The 13,861-nt window shown below is 37.8% G+C and overlaps 1 protein-coding gene across 3 annotated transcripts in view; it reads right to left on the bottom strand.

The window, feature by feature from the left end:
• Nucleotides 1–515: 515 nt before the first annotated feature.
• DNER (delta/notch like EGF repeat containing) overlaps nucleotides 516–13,861 on the bottom strand; it is a 145,707-nt gene continuing 132,361 nt past the window's right edge. For 2 of the 3 annotated variants that reach the window (XM_075507283.1, XM_075507285.1), the window contains 2 exons: nucleotides 8,522–8,768; nucleotides 516–1,591 (listed from right to left, as the gene is read on the bottom strand). In XM_075507283.1, the coding sequence (XP_075363398.1) occupies nucleotides 1,480–1,591; nucleotides 8,522–8,768 (359 nt within the window). In that variant the 3' untranslated portion in view covers nucleotides 516–1,479. The remainder of the gene's footprint in view (nucleotides 1,592–8,521; nucleotides 8,769–13,861) is intronic. The other variant, XM_075507284.1, reaches the window with a different exon arrangement.

Here is a 13,861-nt window from a genome sequence, read left to right as displayed (position 1 = left end):
CATTAAGAGGTCAACTGGAGCTTAGCCCTTCAGTGCTGATCAGCCTGTAGTATAACAGTACTGACTGGACGTAGCACAGCACCATGCAGCAGGATCTGTAGGTAGCTACAGCAGTTTGCCACTGGAGCATGCAGTCTTGGCTTCCCCAGTAGCAGGCCTCTGAAAACACAAAGTCAGATCAAGCCTACTCACATAAACAGGTGGTTCTGTGACAAAACCTTACTCTTACTCTAACTTAGAGCCCAGATTTGCAGTCAGATCCACTCAGGAACAGGTTGTGGTGCATACGGCCTGGACTGCAGGACTGCATCTTTACTCTGGTGCTGTATTTGTCTCGCTTTTGAGAGATTACCTTGATAATAAAGCCCATTTTTTCCTTTTCAAATTAACAGCTGGAATATCTTCTTTTGGCATTATTTATAGCACATTATATGCTCACATCCTTTCAAATTTATAGACAATACTGCACTTTCAAATGGAGAAAAACAAAGAAACAGCTGCAGTCTTCACTTGATAACATTTATTCAATATTTTCTGAAATAAGCAAGAATTTTAAGAAGCCCATAAGCAATCAAATACAGCCACAAACCCCCCATACTGATCCTAAATAAGAAGCACTATGAGAAATACACAATACTTCATGAAACAATACTGTACATCAACAACCTTTAGGAAACAAACAATTCGAACCATATGCTTAGTTTACTCACAATATAAAAAACTTTAACCTTTAAAGAAAAATATAGATTCAGTCCAATTGTAGGATCCAATCCCATGCCCACTGAAGTCAATGGAAGTTCTCTCATTGATTTCAATGTTTAAAGGATCATGCCCTTACTTTGCCTCAAGAGGCACTTTAATTATTATACAAGGCCTAGCCTGAATACTATTACAAAAATGTCAAACATCAACTCAAGAGTATGTTTCAGCAACTTTCAGGAAATAATGGAGAAATAGGTTATCTATCCATGCATGGAGTAAGGCAAAAGCTAATTCATTCAGATTAGGAATAATAATTTTTACTAGTTTCTTTTTCACAACACAAACATTTTAGACTTTTTTAATTAATGGATATATTATATATCATATTATGCTTCACATTTTTCCTACCTCTACTGAGAAAGCTGGCACTGACATGTCATAAAGAACTCCTCATTAATTATTGTTTTCTGTTCTGTTACAACCACAAGAAACTCATCTGGGTTTAGTAATAGTGTCTACCAAGAAAAAAGCACACACTATCATAAGCTTATAGTTTATAGAGCTCAAGGTACATTAAAATGTAATTCATGAAGTTCACAAATTCTGTTTTAAAATATTTTTCCAAACTAAAAGCTGCAGAAAATTGGTTCTTAAATATTCTACAGAAAATTCTGAAGCATCTAATGGTTTAAATTACTTATGCTTTCTTCTTAAAAATATTTAAATTAGGTTAGTAGCCCATCCTTTTGAAAAATAATCCAAAAAAGATACACTAGATTACAAATCTTTTGTCTTAATCAGTGTAACCAAAGGTTTGTCATCTGGGCTGTAATCTTCATAAGCAATGGGGGTTGCATCATACATTGCAGGTCGGGATTTCTTGCCAAACCTGGAAACAAAAGAAAGCTTTTGGTGACAAACAGAAGTATGAATGAGTTAATGGCAACAACCCACTGAGTTATAGTATACAGTCAGAAACAAGCCCAGAGAGCCTAGATAAATTCTAAATTGTATTGCAACATGCCAGAAGTACAGAATTTTAAATATCTGAACTGTGACTTTTGAAATATATGTATCAAATTAAAAAAAAAAAATCTTCTTGCAAATAAGAAACAGATTCCATATCAAAGCCTACAGGAATTCTGCTACGGAATTCAGCAGTATCGGAATATGGGAAGACTGTGGAAGGCAAGAGTGAAACTGATACAGTTTCAGCGAGGCCAGAATTTTGTTTTAGAGCCTGCTCTAACAACCAATATTAAGGTCAAGTCATATATATTTACAAAAAGTAAATAATAGACAACTGTGACATTTACATTTGGAAATGCAATAGCTGTGCACTGAATTGAGTTATAAGCCATAGACAAAGCATTTAAAAAATGAACTCGAAGTCTTTGTTCACCTGACATCCCCTAGAGAAGCACGTTTAAATTATCAACATGCTGCACACTGTTTGCAACACTGGCAAAATTAATGGCAGTTAGGATATTGCAATGCCACATAAACATACTAATCTAGCAAAGGTTCACAAGCAACAGAACCACATCAGCAGCATGCTCCTCCTGGGCAACCATCACTGCTAAGAACCAGGCTGTATCTGCCTGTGCAGAGAACCGCTGCTGCTGTATCATTGCGGCCCCAGTGCTGGCATATCCAGAAGTCCTTTAGGTGCCTTTGCACTGCATAGACAGTCTATCACCCTTCTGATCATTTATTAAGATACAAAAATAGTGCTAAAAATGCAACTTGAAAGTGGAAAAACGACTGAAGTGTTCTACAATTACAGGAGCTTTAAATAATAAAAAAGGATCACAGGAAAATCGGGTAAAAAAGGGTCAAGTCTGCTTTCCTTATGGACCTGATGCAGAGAAAATATTAACACAGAAACAGAAGGACTTATTTATGTAGTGATCCACACTAAGGATTCTTTTTATCCCCTTATTATGTACAATATTAAGTCTATATTCACTTAAGTTGTGCACACTGGTAGGTGAGATTCAGAAAATTCAGATTTTGAGGATAATATTTAGACCAAACCAAAATTAACTTGATTTTCTTCCAAGATTTTTATGCAACTTCCTGACTGTTCCAATTTAATTCTTGGCTGTTTTCAGCGATCTAGAATTGCTGACAAAACCAAAATGGCTGGAAGCGTTATGATCTATATGGTGGAAATTTCGTTTTTCAAAGTACTTCAGCTGTCAATAAGGCCACACTAGACACATTTCCATGCATGAATGTCTGCTTTCTTCCATAGTTTACTTTAATAAATACAGACAGGCCACATTTGCTCATCAGCGTCATGATGGATAAACCTGATTTTCTGTAAATGAGATAAAATTCCAAGAATTGAATGAAGGAATCAAGTTATGGCATCTTACTAAATCAAAAGCAGCAATGAATTCTGAATCACCCTTTTTCTCCATCACTCTCAAGGGTTTAAAGGAAATAGAGCTTTGCATAGATACAAATGATGATGAACATTCTCCAGTGATTTAAGTCAAATTTTGCCCTTTCTGACAGGTAGAGAATGCATGGCTTGTGGTATACAGTGAAGCAGCACAAAATCTGTTCTCTTGTGTAGGTCAGGGTTGACATGTGCCCCTAATTAGAAAATGCTGAGAAAAGACCACAGCACATGTGCTAGTTGTTTGTGGCCTGGCTGAGCCACATAGCTGGTAGACCACATTGCTTTGATCAGGCGGTTCAGAAGCCAGTCCCTGCTTCTAACAGTAAACAGAGTTAACGCAAACCTCAGAGGTCTCAAAACAGAACTGTTAAATGGGAAGTCTTGGTTCAATGGGCGTGTATCTGGTAGGATTGCACAAGGATGCTATTTTATCATTTAATTCATGACATAAAAGAAAACGTAAAACAATTACCAATACAATCTGCCAGAGACAACAATTCAAGGGGTAATAAATAGTGAAAAGATGCAGGTCCCTGCTACAGAGTATACTGGATCAATTAATAGGCTGCTTACAAAAAAAGCACGTACAAACAAATGAATAAAAATTTCTTCCAGTGCAACCAAATACAAGATTATTCATCTAACAAAGAGTATACACCGTGTGGGGAAATCTCAGTTCTGGGAAGCACTGAGTCTGGAAAAAGAGGGGAGAGACATGATGGATAATCAGTTTAACATTAGCTTTAATGCCATACTATGTCTGATGAACAATTATGTGCTTAGATAGGTAAACAGAGTGTATCAGTAGGACTAGGGAAGGTCTATGGCCTCTACATTTAGCATTGACATGTCCATTCACGAGTGGTGATAGTGTTCCAATGCGTATATCAGAGATACTTACCAGTGGCATAGGGATCATTGCAAAGTCAAGTACATTACATGAGAATTAGAAAACATATTTTGCAATGAAACATTGAATAAGAGCGACCTGTGTAACTTGACAAAGAGAGACTGAGGGTTCCGTGACAGTTGTGGGGACAGTATATATTCAATGTAGGAATTCTTCTTGGCATAGGCGGGGGGGGTGGGTGGGTGGGTGTAAAACAGACCCTGCAAATTCTGCTTCACATATGGAATGGGGTTGCCCCTCCACTTCCTTAGAAGGATATTTCAAAAGATGGCTAACCATAGAGAGTCATTAACCTCAACAATTCCATTCAAGTAGAAGACTTTTGAGAACATTGGATGGCTGAACCCTGAGGAAATGGTATCCTCCAACTTCTCTGGATGGGCTGGAGCTCAGAGTTTCCCCAGAAGCAGAAGAAAGAAACCATGTGTTGCTACTCTGTTCAAAAACAGCAACTGGTATAAGGAGTCCACAAATAAAGTTTAAACAAGAGAAGGAAAAAAGAGAGACCAGAATTAAAAAAAAAAAAAAAGCATACCCACAGGAGGTAGGGATTATTTTTGCCTCCACAGGAGGAGAATGAGAAGATTAATTTCCTCTGCATTATTCAGAGAAAAGGCCATGTGCACAAGTGGTACTTTGTGTTCCTTAGTATACTTGAACTGTAATCCTAGAGTTCGCACAAAGTTGCGACTCCAGCAGAGGATGTATATAAGCAATTGGCATGTGCTGTGGAGACCAGCGTACTTGTACATGCGATCATACTTTCACAAAGAGGTAGCTGACAAACTCATCGCTGAAACTCATCAGGAAATGGTAAGAAACGAGCATGTGCTGAAGCTCATCAGATTCAGGAAGCCTAGGACGTTGCAGTCTAACACAGCTGACTTGAACACAGGAACGTGGAGAATGTGCAGTGGAAAGAAGCTTACCCTGTTGTGAGAAGATGACTTAATCAGAGTCTGATGAACCAGACTCTTCAACCCCCACACAGACAGAACAAGAGTCACCACGTGAAGTAAAAACTAAAGAAAATACAGTGTAAGTAGTGCATGAAATCTAATGCTAATGATATGTAGACACACAAAAAGTTTACAGTAGTACAGTCTCAGTAACCAGATATTTTGTGAACTCAGTGTGGATGCCTTTCTGAAGTGAATGATCCAGTTTCAACAACAGATCCTGGTTCCAATTCAATGAAGTCTTACGGCTGCAGTAGCCAGTAGTCAACTATTTCATTACCCTGTTCTCTTCTGGCTTTAAAATGTATAAGCTTTAACATAAAAGGAGTATTTATTTACTGTCTGCATAAGGAATACTAAAGAGAGCTGTGCTTCACCAGGTTAGAAAACTATCTAGTTCTGATCTGCTAATCCTAAGAACATTCACTAGAAGTAGACATTTATTAGTAAGGATCCTTGAGCACATTCGTTTTCTCTTACAGCAAGTACCTTGATTAGTAAAGATCAAATTATAAAAAATGATCAAGAAAAAGACCTGCTGAAAAACATGAACAAGTAATTTTAAAATAATTCCCTGAATATGCAACAGGCGTCCGCACTCCCTGAACACCTACTGACTTTAACAGAAACCTTACATATAAAGAAAATAATCTACTCGCTTTTCCTTAGGCCTCCATTTTCCAAAATTACTAACAAGTTTGGGTATCTAACTGGGAAAGGGAATGATTTTCAGAAAATGCTGAGAACTTATTATTTGAAAGTAGATCTCTTAGATACAGCAATTCTGAAAATTCAGACCTTGGTATTTTTAATATGGAGATTTAGGAGTTTATGCAAAAATAACTATAAAAGTTGTGCTCCTTTTCCTGGATTGAAATGACCAAAGCAGTGTTTTATATCTTCCTGAAACCAAAATAAACACAATTATCTTCACACTAAACCTCTGTGAATTGCCTGACTTGGCAGCTCTATCTTGGATTTTTATAAAGCATGCATTCTCTGAGAGGCACAGAGAATTATTTGGAATGAAAACATTTATTTTCATTTGCATTAAGTAGAAACACCTTTCCCAAGATAGGGAAACCCTTTATTGACAGGTTCCAATAATGTAATTTTTAACTGCGTAATATGGATCTGAAAAACCATCATGAATATATCCCAGTCTAAGAACTTCGGAGGTTATTTAACCCTGATGAAAACTTGTTTTTCTAAACTTCTGCCTTCAGTAATAAACATAGATTCATTCAGAGTAATCCAGACAGTAGCAATAAAGACCTCAACTAGCCCAGCTTCTGAGATTTGAAAGGTTTCATACAGGAAATCTTTTACCATTTCCATTACCTGCTGGTGAAACTGTAAAAGGCGGGGAAAATTCAAATTAAAAAGATCCTGCCTTGCTGGTACACTTTTCCTTGGTACCCTTAGATAGAAAGCTGCCAAATTTGCTTAAAGAAGTAAGAAAACCCAGGTGTTTCACGCTTCCTCAGGAGACCAATTCCAGTCCTTGGGGAAGTGCAAAGTACCACTTCAGCGAGTAGTAACTGAACAGGATTGACACAGTCATCCTGCTGCAGTAGCGGGAGGGAGGTGTTTAATTTGAAAGATTAACAGCATAATTTTGCACCTTGCTCTCCACCCTTGGACATGTGTAGTACATAACAGTACACATTAAAAAGGCCAAATAATAAAAAACTATAAAGCTTTTTATGGGCCATAAAGCAACTCACTCCTCTCCCAATACACTACTAAAGGAAAAAGGACTTCTCAGGGTGTGTATGGTGTGGAGATGCTGAGCTCCTACTGGAAGAGATGTAAGGCTAAGTGGCAAAGGAGACTTCAAGGGAAGTCTTAAAAGAACATTGATTTTACTGCTACATTAAATCAACTATACACATCTTTCTTTTTACAATATTTACTGACTAATATATTTTGACAACGAACAAATGTTTTATTGTAAATCTAGTTGGAACAGGTTAAAGAGCTACTGCCCAAAGCTGTGATGTGATTAACTGAGTCTGTGGGAACTCCTCAGCCATTTCAGATAACTTTGATGACTTCAGCAGTGGTACAAATTAACCTATTTAATTTGTACAGAAACAGAACTGGAGTATTTGGAAAATGAATTACCAGCAATCACCAACCTATATGCACACATTTCTCCGTGTCAATGCACAGGAACATGTCCCCTTCCATTCTTTTAAAAGCATTTTAATGGTAACACACATGAACACTCTTGTTGGAATTTGAAGTGATCTTGACAAATCGAAGAAATGGGAAAAAGAAACAACAAAAATGAAAGTTGTACCCTATTAAGAGAGATGTCAAATACGGAAGAAACAATCTGGCTAGGAAGCAAAATGGCACAGAGGATCTTGGTAAAAGGTCTAACAGGTCACAAAATTAAATCATCAGTCACTAGTGTAATGCAAATTAAAAAAAAAAAAGGGCAAGCAGGTTTCATTTTCAGATGTATGAGCAGGAATGTCATAAATAAGATGCAGGAGGCGATTACTCAGTTCATTTGGTACAGGTAAAGCTTCAGCCAGAGAACTATTTCCAGCTTTAGGAACCACCCTTCAAAAAAAAGAGAAAGACAATCTGTCCCAGGGAGACAATAAAGAAGCTGCATGATCCAGGAGGAGATACTGGAAGAATAGGTTAGTTTAGTCTAGGGAAGAAAAAGGTTGTTTTTCTTTGTTTATTTTTATTATAAAAAAAGGGGGGGGGGGATTGGACACGACACCTGATGTACATGATTACTATAAAGGGAACAGTGATAAATTAGTCTTCATGACAACCTGAAGAGCAGTAAGAAAGAAGCAGCCTAATTCGTAGCAAAGAAAATCTAGGTTGGATTTTAGGAATGCCCTTTCTAACTCTATTCAACTCCTTTGGAGGTTTTTAAACACAATTGTTGTCTGGGAGCTAGGTATAATTAATGCTGTATCAGTGCAATGGCTTACACTTGTGCTCTTGAATCCCTTCCAGTCCTACTTTTATATTATTCTGACATATAAATGTCAGACACCCAACACCCTGGCTTACGAGTGCTCCATTAAAATAAAAGTAAAAAAATTACTATCTCTAGGAAAGCAAGTAAGAAAGATCCTAATTTTGAGGCAAACAGAAGCACAAAAATGAGTGATTTGAAGAGAGTCTCACTAAATAATCTGGTAAATTAGTCACAAAAATCAACGTTCCTTTGCTACCTAATCAAATTTCTTGTGTGTATCAGTTAAAGAGCATTTACATCCCAAACAGAAGATCTTACAGGCTAAGAACTCTCCATCTGTTCCTCTTCACCAGTTACACCAAATAAATTCAGAATAACTCCCTCTGTTTTCAAGGAGTTTGCTGGATTATCACATTTCAGATGAGAACAGAACAGGGGTCAAAAAAGAACAATGAGCAGTGCTAGTGATCCTGTCTTTTCACAGCGAAGCGGCCCGTTCTCTGCCCACAGCAGTTAGATGCACTACACATGGAGTGAAATTACGTATTGTAACAGATTTCTTTTAAATTACCATCCCCAGAACAAACCTGGCATGTCGGATAGAAGCAATTGCACTACTGAATTCACTGTCAATGCTTCTACAGTTGTAAAATTCTTCATAGGCTGGCCTGGAAGAGCCTTGATATTCGATGCGGCTGATGCGACATATTCCCACAATCAGAATGATCAGCATCAGGACAAATGCTACGCAGAGAGCCCCAATTATGATGTAGAGGGAGTGACGAGGCATATTTGTTAGACTCTCTGCCATATGCCCCGACTTCCACTGCAGATCTGCCGATAAGAAATAAAAGGTTATTAGTAATTTATATCCTTCCTGCTGAATAGAATTCTTTTATGATATTCACTTTCAATATTTCTGTGGAGACTTTTGAAGCTAGGGTGATATGTAATTTGAACCTTCCCAGGCTCTGTTATGGATGTGTCACCATGCCTAACATGCAACAAATTTGAATAGCACCTTCTTAATCCTTCACCCATCTTTTTTGTGGATTATTAAGGTCATATAGGAACACTTATCTAGTTTGATCTCCTGTATAACCCAAGTCATAGAAAGTCATTAGTTATTCTTGCATTATGTTGTAATATACTACAGGCTCTTTAAAGGCAGGCAGGTTTTATGTAAAAGCTTCTAGTAATCCAACAATTCTCTGTGCAGTTTGTTCTAATAGTTAGTGAACCCTTACACTAAAATGTGTGATTTAATATGTATTAAACATGCTTGGTTTTTAATTTGAAACACAGGCTTTTGTTATGCCTACCTCCACCAGACTGCAGAGTCTTCAAAACCAGCATTTCAAGGACAAAAGGGGCATTTCATAAGGTGCTGCAGTACTGAGCCCACTAGAGTCTTCTCTCAAGCATAATTTCCCTGAGAGGTCCCAAAGCAGACCTTAAAGTAAAGCCAATCTGGAAGAGGTTTCTTGTATTTATGTATTCCAGGCCTTCTTTATAAATATTCTTGATGTCCAAACTGTTGTCTATCAATGCCAAACAGATTGTCTATCCATTGCCTATGTCCTCACATCTGTTTTTCTCTAGCATGGGTCAGAGTATTTCTAATTAACCTGTACTTCCCTCTAGGGTTCATTTTTGGCAGTCTTTTAAGCCTATGGTCTCATAAATTATTTCAAACCAGGAACACACTTGAATCATTCTGACTACAGAAATCTGACACTCTGCAAAAGTTATTTGTAGCAGGTGACTGTTCCTTTTTTGAATGGACTTCTGCTTTGCACTGGTTTAGAAACTCCCTTAATCACAAACAGTCTGGGAATGGGCTATCAAGCATATGCTTTGGGAATGTTAAGATAGTCTTAGAAGCCACCTCTCAAGGATGTTGATGATGGCAGATAACTGATTCAAGCACCTGAGCTGAAATCACAAGTTTAGTGGCATCTGTGGATATAATCTCCATCTATAGTAGAAATACAGGGGAATGTATAGGTACAGAAAAAAAAAAATCCATTTTAGAGGAAGGTAGGGAGAAAGCCTGAAGCTGTAACATGGGATTCACCTGGGCAGAGTTTGAAGAAATGGTTGCTCTTTGTTTACAATAGTAAAGGTTGGCCTGGAGCACCTCTGAGCTTGGGCTTGCTTAGACTTTTTGTCCAAAAACGTGAGCTGAGTTTACAGGACTGACTGCTTGTTTGTGTTATCTTCTTCGGAGATCAGTAAAGTTTTGATCAGCCTGAATCATTCAGTGATTTAATGTTTCTAAAGTGCTGTTACTGCCGTTTGCCCAGTCGGGATATGAGGGAGAGAATACAGCTGTGCTCTGTGCAGTTTGGGATGGGTTTCTATTTCTGTTCTGCAGCACATTTGTCACACACAGTGGTTTCTGTCAGGTTGTCAGACTAGGCCAAATTCAGATCTAATGTGCGCAGATATATGGCAAGACAGTTCTGATTTAGATTCCGAGTCTTCCATCTCTGGATGATAAGGATGAGAGAAATTTCTTCCTTTCTTCTTCACCAGATAAAAATATGAAGATTAACAGCTTATACTCCAAAGATTAGAAAGAGCATACAACAGCTCAAAATCACAGTATTCTCAGTTGTCATAGTAATGTTCATAAAATTAATTAAGAATTAGATCTCAGTGCGCACCACACAGTCTGTACTAGAAATTCTTCATAATGTTACTTTTCAAATAACCATATGGTTTGGCTTACCTTGGTAACTACCTTAATAATTACAAAAGTGGCAAAGCTAATAATGATATTAACAAATAACCAGCAGGCATTAGAGAATTCGTATGAGACATTTTGTAAGCATTTTTACAGTGAATGCTCCATTAACTTTTTAGGCAAATACATTTAATTTTGAAAGAAAAAATATCCTCTTTATAATCAAGATCAATTTAATCCTATTTAATTGGAATCGCTAACACTGGTAAGGACCATAAGATGATATAAAAAATATCACAGTTCATCCAGGCAATATACATCTTGTCTAGTTTGTTGTATATACAGCACTTGAAAATTAAAGAGTACAGTTTGACAAGAAGATAACCTTGAAATCCTGTTAGGGTAGTCACTTCAAGCAGATAAAACAGCTGCTGAAAAAAATGGGGGACTGTCAATAGTAAATAGAAAGTTGTTCTACAACAAAGACTAAGTACCAACAGTCTCCTTCATGGCGAGTAGCAGAAAATCATGAACGATAAAATGTGATCTATTTAGTCAAGTGACTCCTGAACACCAGCTTGTCCCCTGCTTGAGAAGCCTGAAGCCTGGCTTCATCATGTCTTTTTCCTAGCATTCAGAGGGATAGTTCAATACAAAGGAGGTCAGTATGCAGTGTTTAAATTTAATTTCCAATACATTATTAACCATTATGTACAAATTGCTGAAATGATATGATAAATATGACAAGGAGATATGGAAAGATGAACAGAAGCAGATTTACTAATAGATTCGATCTTTAGAGCTGAACAGAAATCCACTGCACCATTGACTCAACTCCAGTGAGATCAGAAGTGCTGCAACTGTTTATAAAAGAGCTGGATATGGCCTTTCTAGATATGATTAGAATTGGGTTCACATCAGTTGGTCAACTCGCAGCTCAGGGAAAGACAGTGAGCACAAAGATCTTCCCATGGATACATAGTTCTGTAGAAAAAAAAAATCTGCAGATCAAAATGCTTTTAAACCCTTTCTGCAAAGTGATTTCTTCAAAACTCAATCCCTCTCTATCTGCATAATCCTTTATAAAACTGTTAAAATCCAAGCACTTTAGGAAAGCTTCCACAGCTTTGTGTGTAAGCCACCGCATTGGTTAGAGAGGCTGCATGTCCATACTTATATCTGACTGTTGTGAAGTATCATGGTGTCCCATAACAACTCATCATTTTACTTTGATGCTGTGTCGAGGTGACTTAGCAAGGCAACATCAGACATCCGCTAATGGTAAGCTTATTGAAGAAACTATTGGTAACCCTCAGATTTTAAACTTAATTGTTCTTCAAAATGTATCTTTATGTGACTATGCAACGATTTTTTTTCCTGTTTTCATTCCTTTAAGACCAATCCAAACCAGAATTTTCTAGATGGCATTTTTTTCTATCTCCTATATTATTATTATTACATATATGCAATCAGCTATCCTGATTTGTTGGATAAAAACCACAGTAATTTCAACTTCTTCAATTGAGAATAATTGCTATGAACAATACTATACGATTTATTCTCCAAATATTGAGATGGAAAGAAAAGGTCTAATATTTCTGGTTAAGAATCAGCCTTGCAGTGTTATCAATGCCAGTTAACACTCAGATAATTCCCTGCCTCCTGTCATAGCAGTCACAAGATAAAAGAACAAATCAGTCAGTAAAAGGCTTAAAACAGCAACAAAGTGCTGTTGCTTCTTCCCATCGTTTTAAGTTACACAGTTTGCAAGTGTGTAATACAAGCAGAAAATCCAAGTTCTTGAGCAGCAGGCAAGGCCACTGCAGTTCAACTATAAACAGATGCTATGTGTAAAGAAATACACACTAAGAGACAATCCCCTCGCTCAAGAGAACAAAGCTTAAGCAGAGTTTTATCCACTCTCTCCCTTGTACACTTACAAACGAGGTCAGGAAGGAGTCGATACTGACCAAGCACAGATGGAAGCTTGAACCTACCTGCATATACAGTGCTTAGGGGCACGCGTCCCTCACAGGGAGAAGCAGGAATAACTGAGTAGCTGGACAGTAGAACAGGCTCCTTCCACCCTCTGTTCTGCTCCTCTCATTTTCCCATGTGCTTATATGCACCTCACTATGTATCTGTGCTGCAAACAGCCAAACTCTTAGAGACTAGAGCACGACAGCCAAAGGAGGACTCCAGAACAAGCGTCACTGATTTCACATAGCACATCTGCAGGGCTCAGAAAGCATGCAAGCCTGTCTGTTTCCTTTCGGCATCTTTTCATTCCATAACATAACAAAAATGTAATTGTTACTACATAGAGGTACTCCAGGAAGTACGTTTCCAGGATGATTATTGCTTTCTCCAAGAACTAAACTCATCTGTGTGTCAGCCCACGACTTATTAGCTAAGGCAGGCAGTGTTACACTGCCTTGCTGATCAACTTGGACATGCATGTTTCAGGTATCACTAACAACAGCCTTGTTAGTAAAAGCTCATCCGAGGGTCTTTTAGCAACAGTGATACGGCATACAGATAACATGCAACACTGTGCTCCCAACGTCACGATGCTTCTGTACCACACGGGGAAATGCGTGTGACATTCAGAGAGACAACAAAAGGGCAATGCTGTCACCATCTCTGGACTAGCTAGCAATGCTCTTCTGCAGTCTTTGCTTTCAACACAAAGCACTGAAACTGAATTCACAACCAACAATTACAGGGAAAGAAGGTCATAAACCTGTCAAGATAAAACTTTTGTGTCAGTTCAGGTGTGAACAGAGTTGTCTTCTGGGTTAAAGTAAGGACTAACATCAAGAATAGAAATCCACTTAAAAAGCAGTCGATATGTTTAAGTAAAGTTTAAGTAAGAGAGAGTAAAAAAAGAGAAGCGTCATATGTTCCTTCTGTAAATGAGATATAGAAAACATTTTTTATTCCAGCCTTTGTGTAGGTATTTTCTCATTAATGTACAATAGGAGCTTTCCGAGTCCCTCCTTCTGTTTATTTTTTAATCTATCACCTATCTATGCAACATTAGCTGTGCTAAGGGGCGTAAATCCCCTCACACAAACTTGTGTATCTTCTGTATAATGACTTGAAGGGATCTATGACCACAGTACCTGAGCATTCAAGCAGTTAAATACACAGCTAAACTCCCTAGTAAAGACAACGTCTGTAGCCCAGGAACAAGACATCAGGGAAGTACAAAGTAGCTCCATGAGCAGCAGAACTA

The sequence above is a fragment of the Mycteria americana genome, chromosome 7, assembly GCF_035582795.1.
Source record: "Mycteria americana isolate JAX WOST 10 ecotype Jacksonville Zoo and Gardens chromosome 7, USCA_MyAme_1.0, whole genome shotgun sequence".
NCBI lineage: Eukaryota > Metazoa > Chordata > Aves > Ciconiiformes > Ciconiidae > Mycteria > Mycteria americana.
This window is presented reverse-complemented; position numbering and strand designations above follow the sequence as displayed.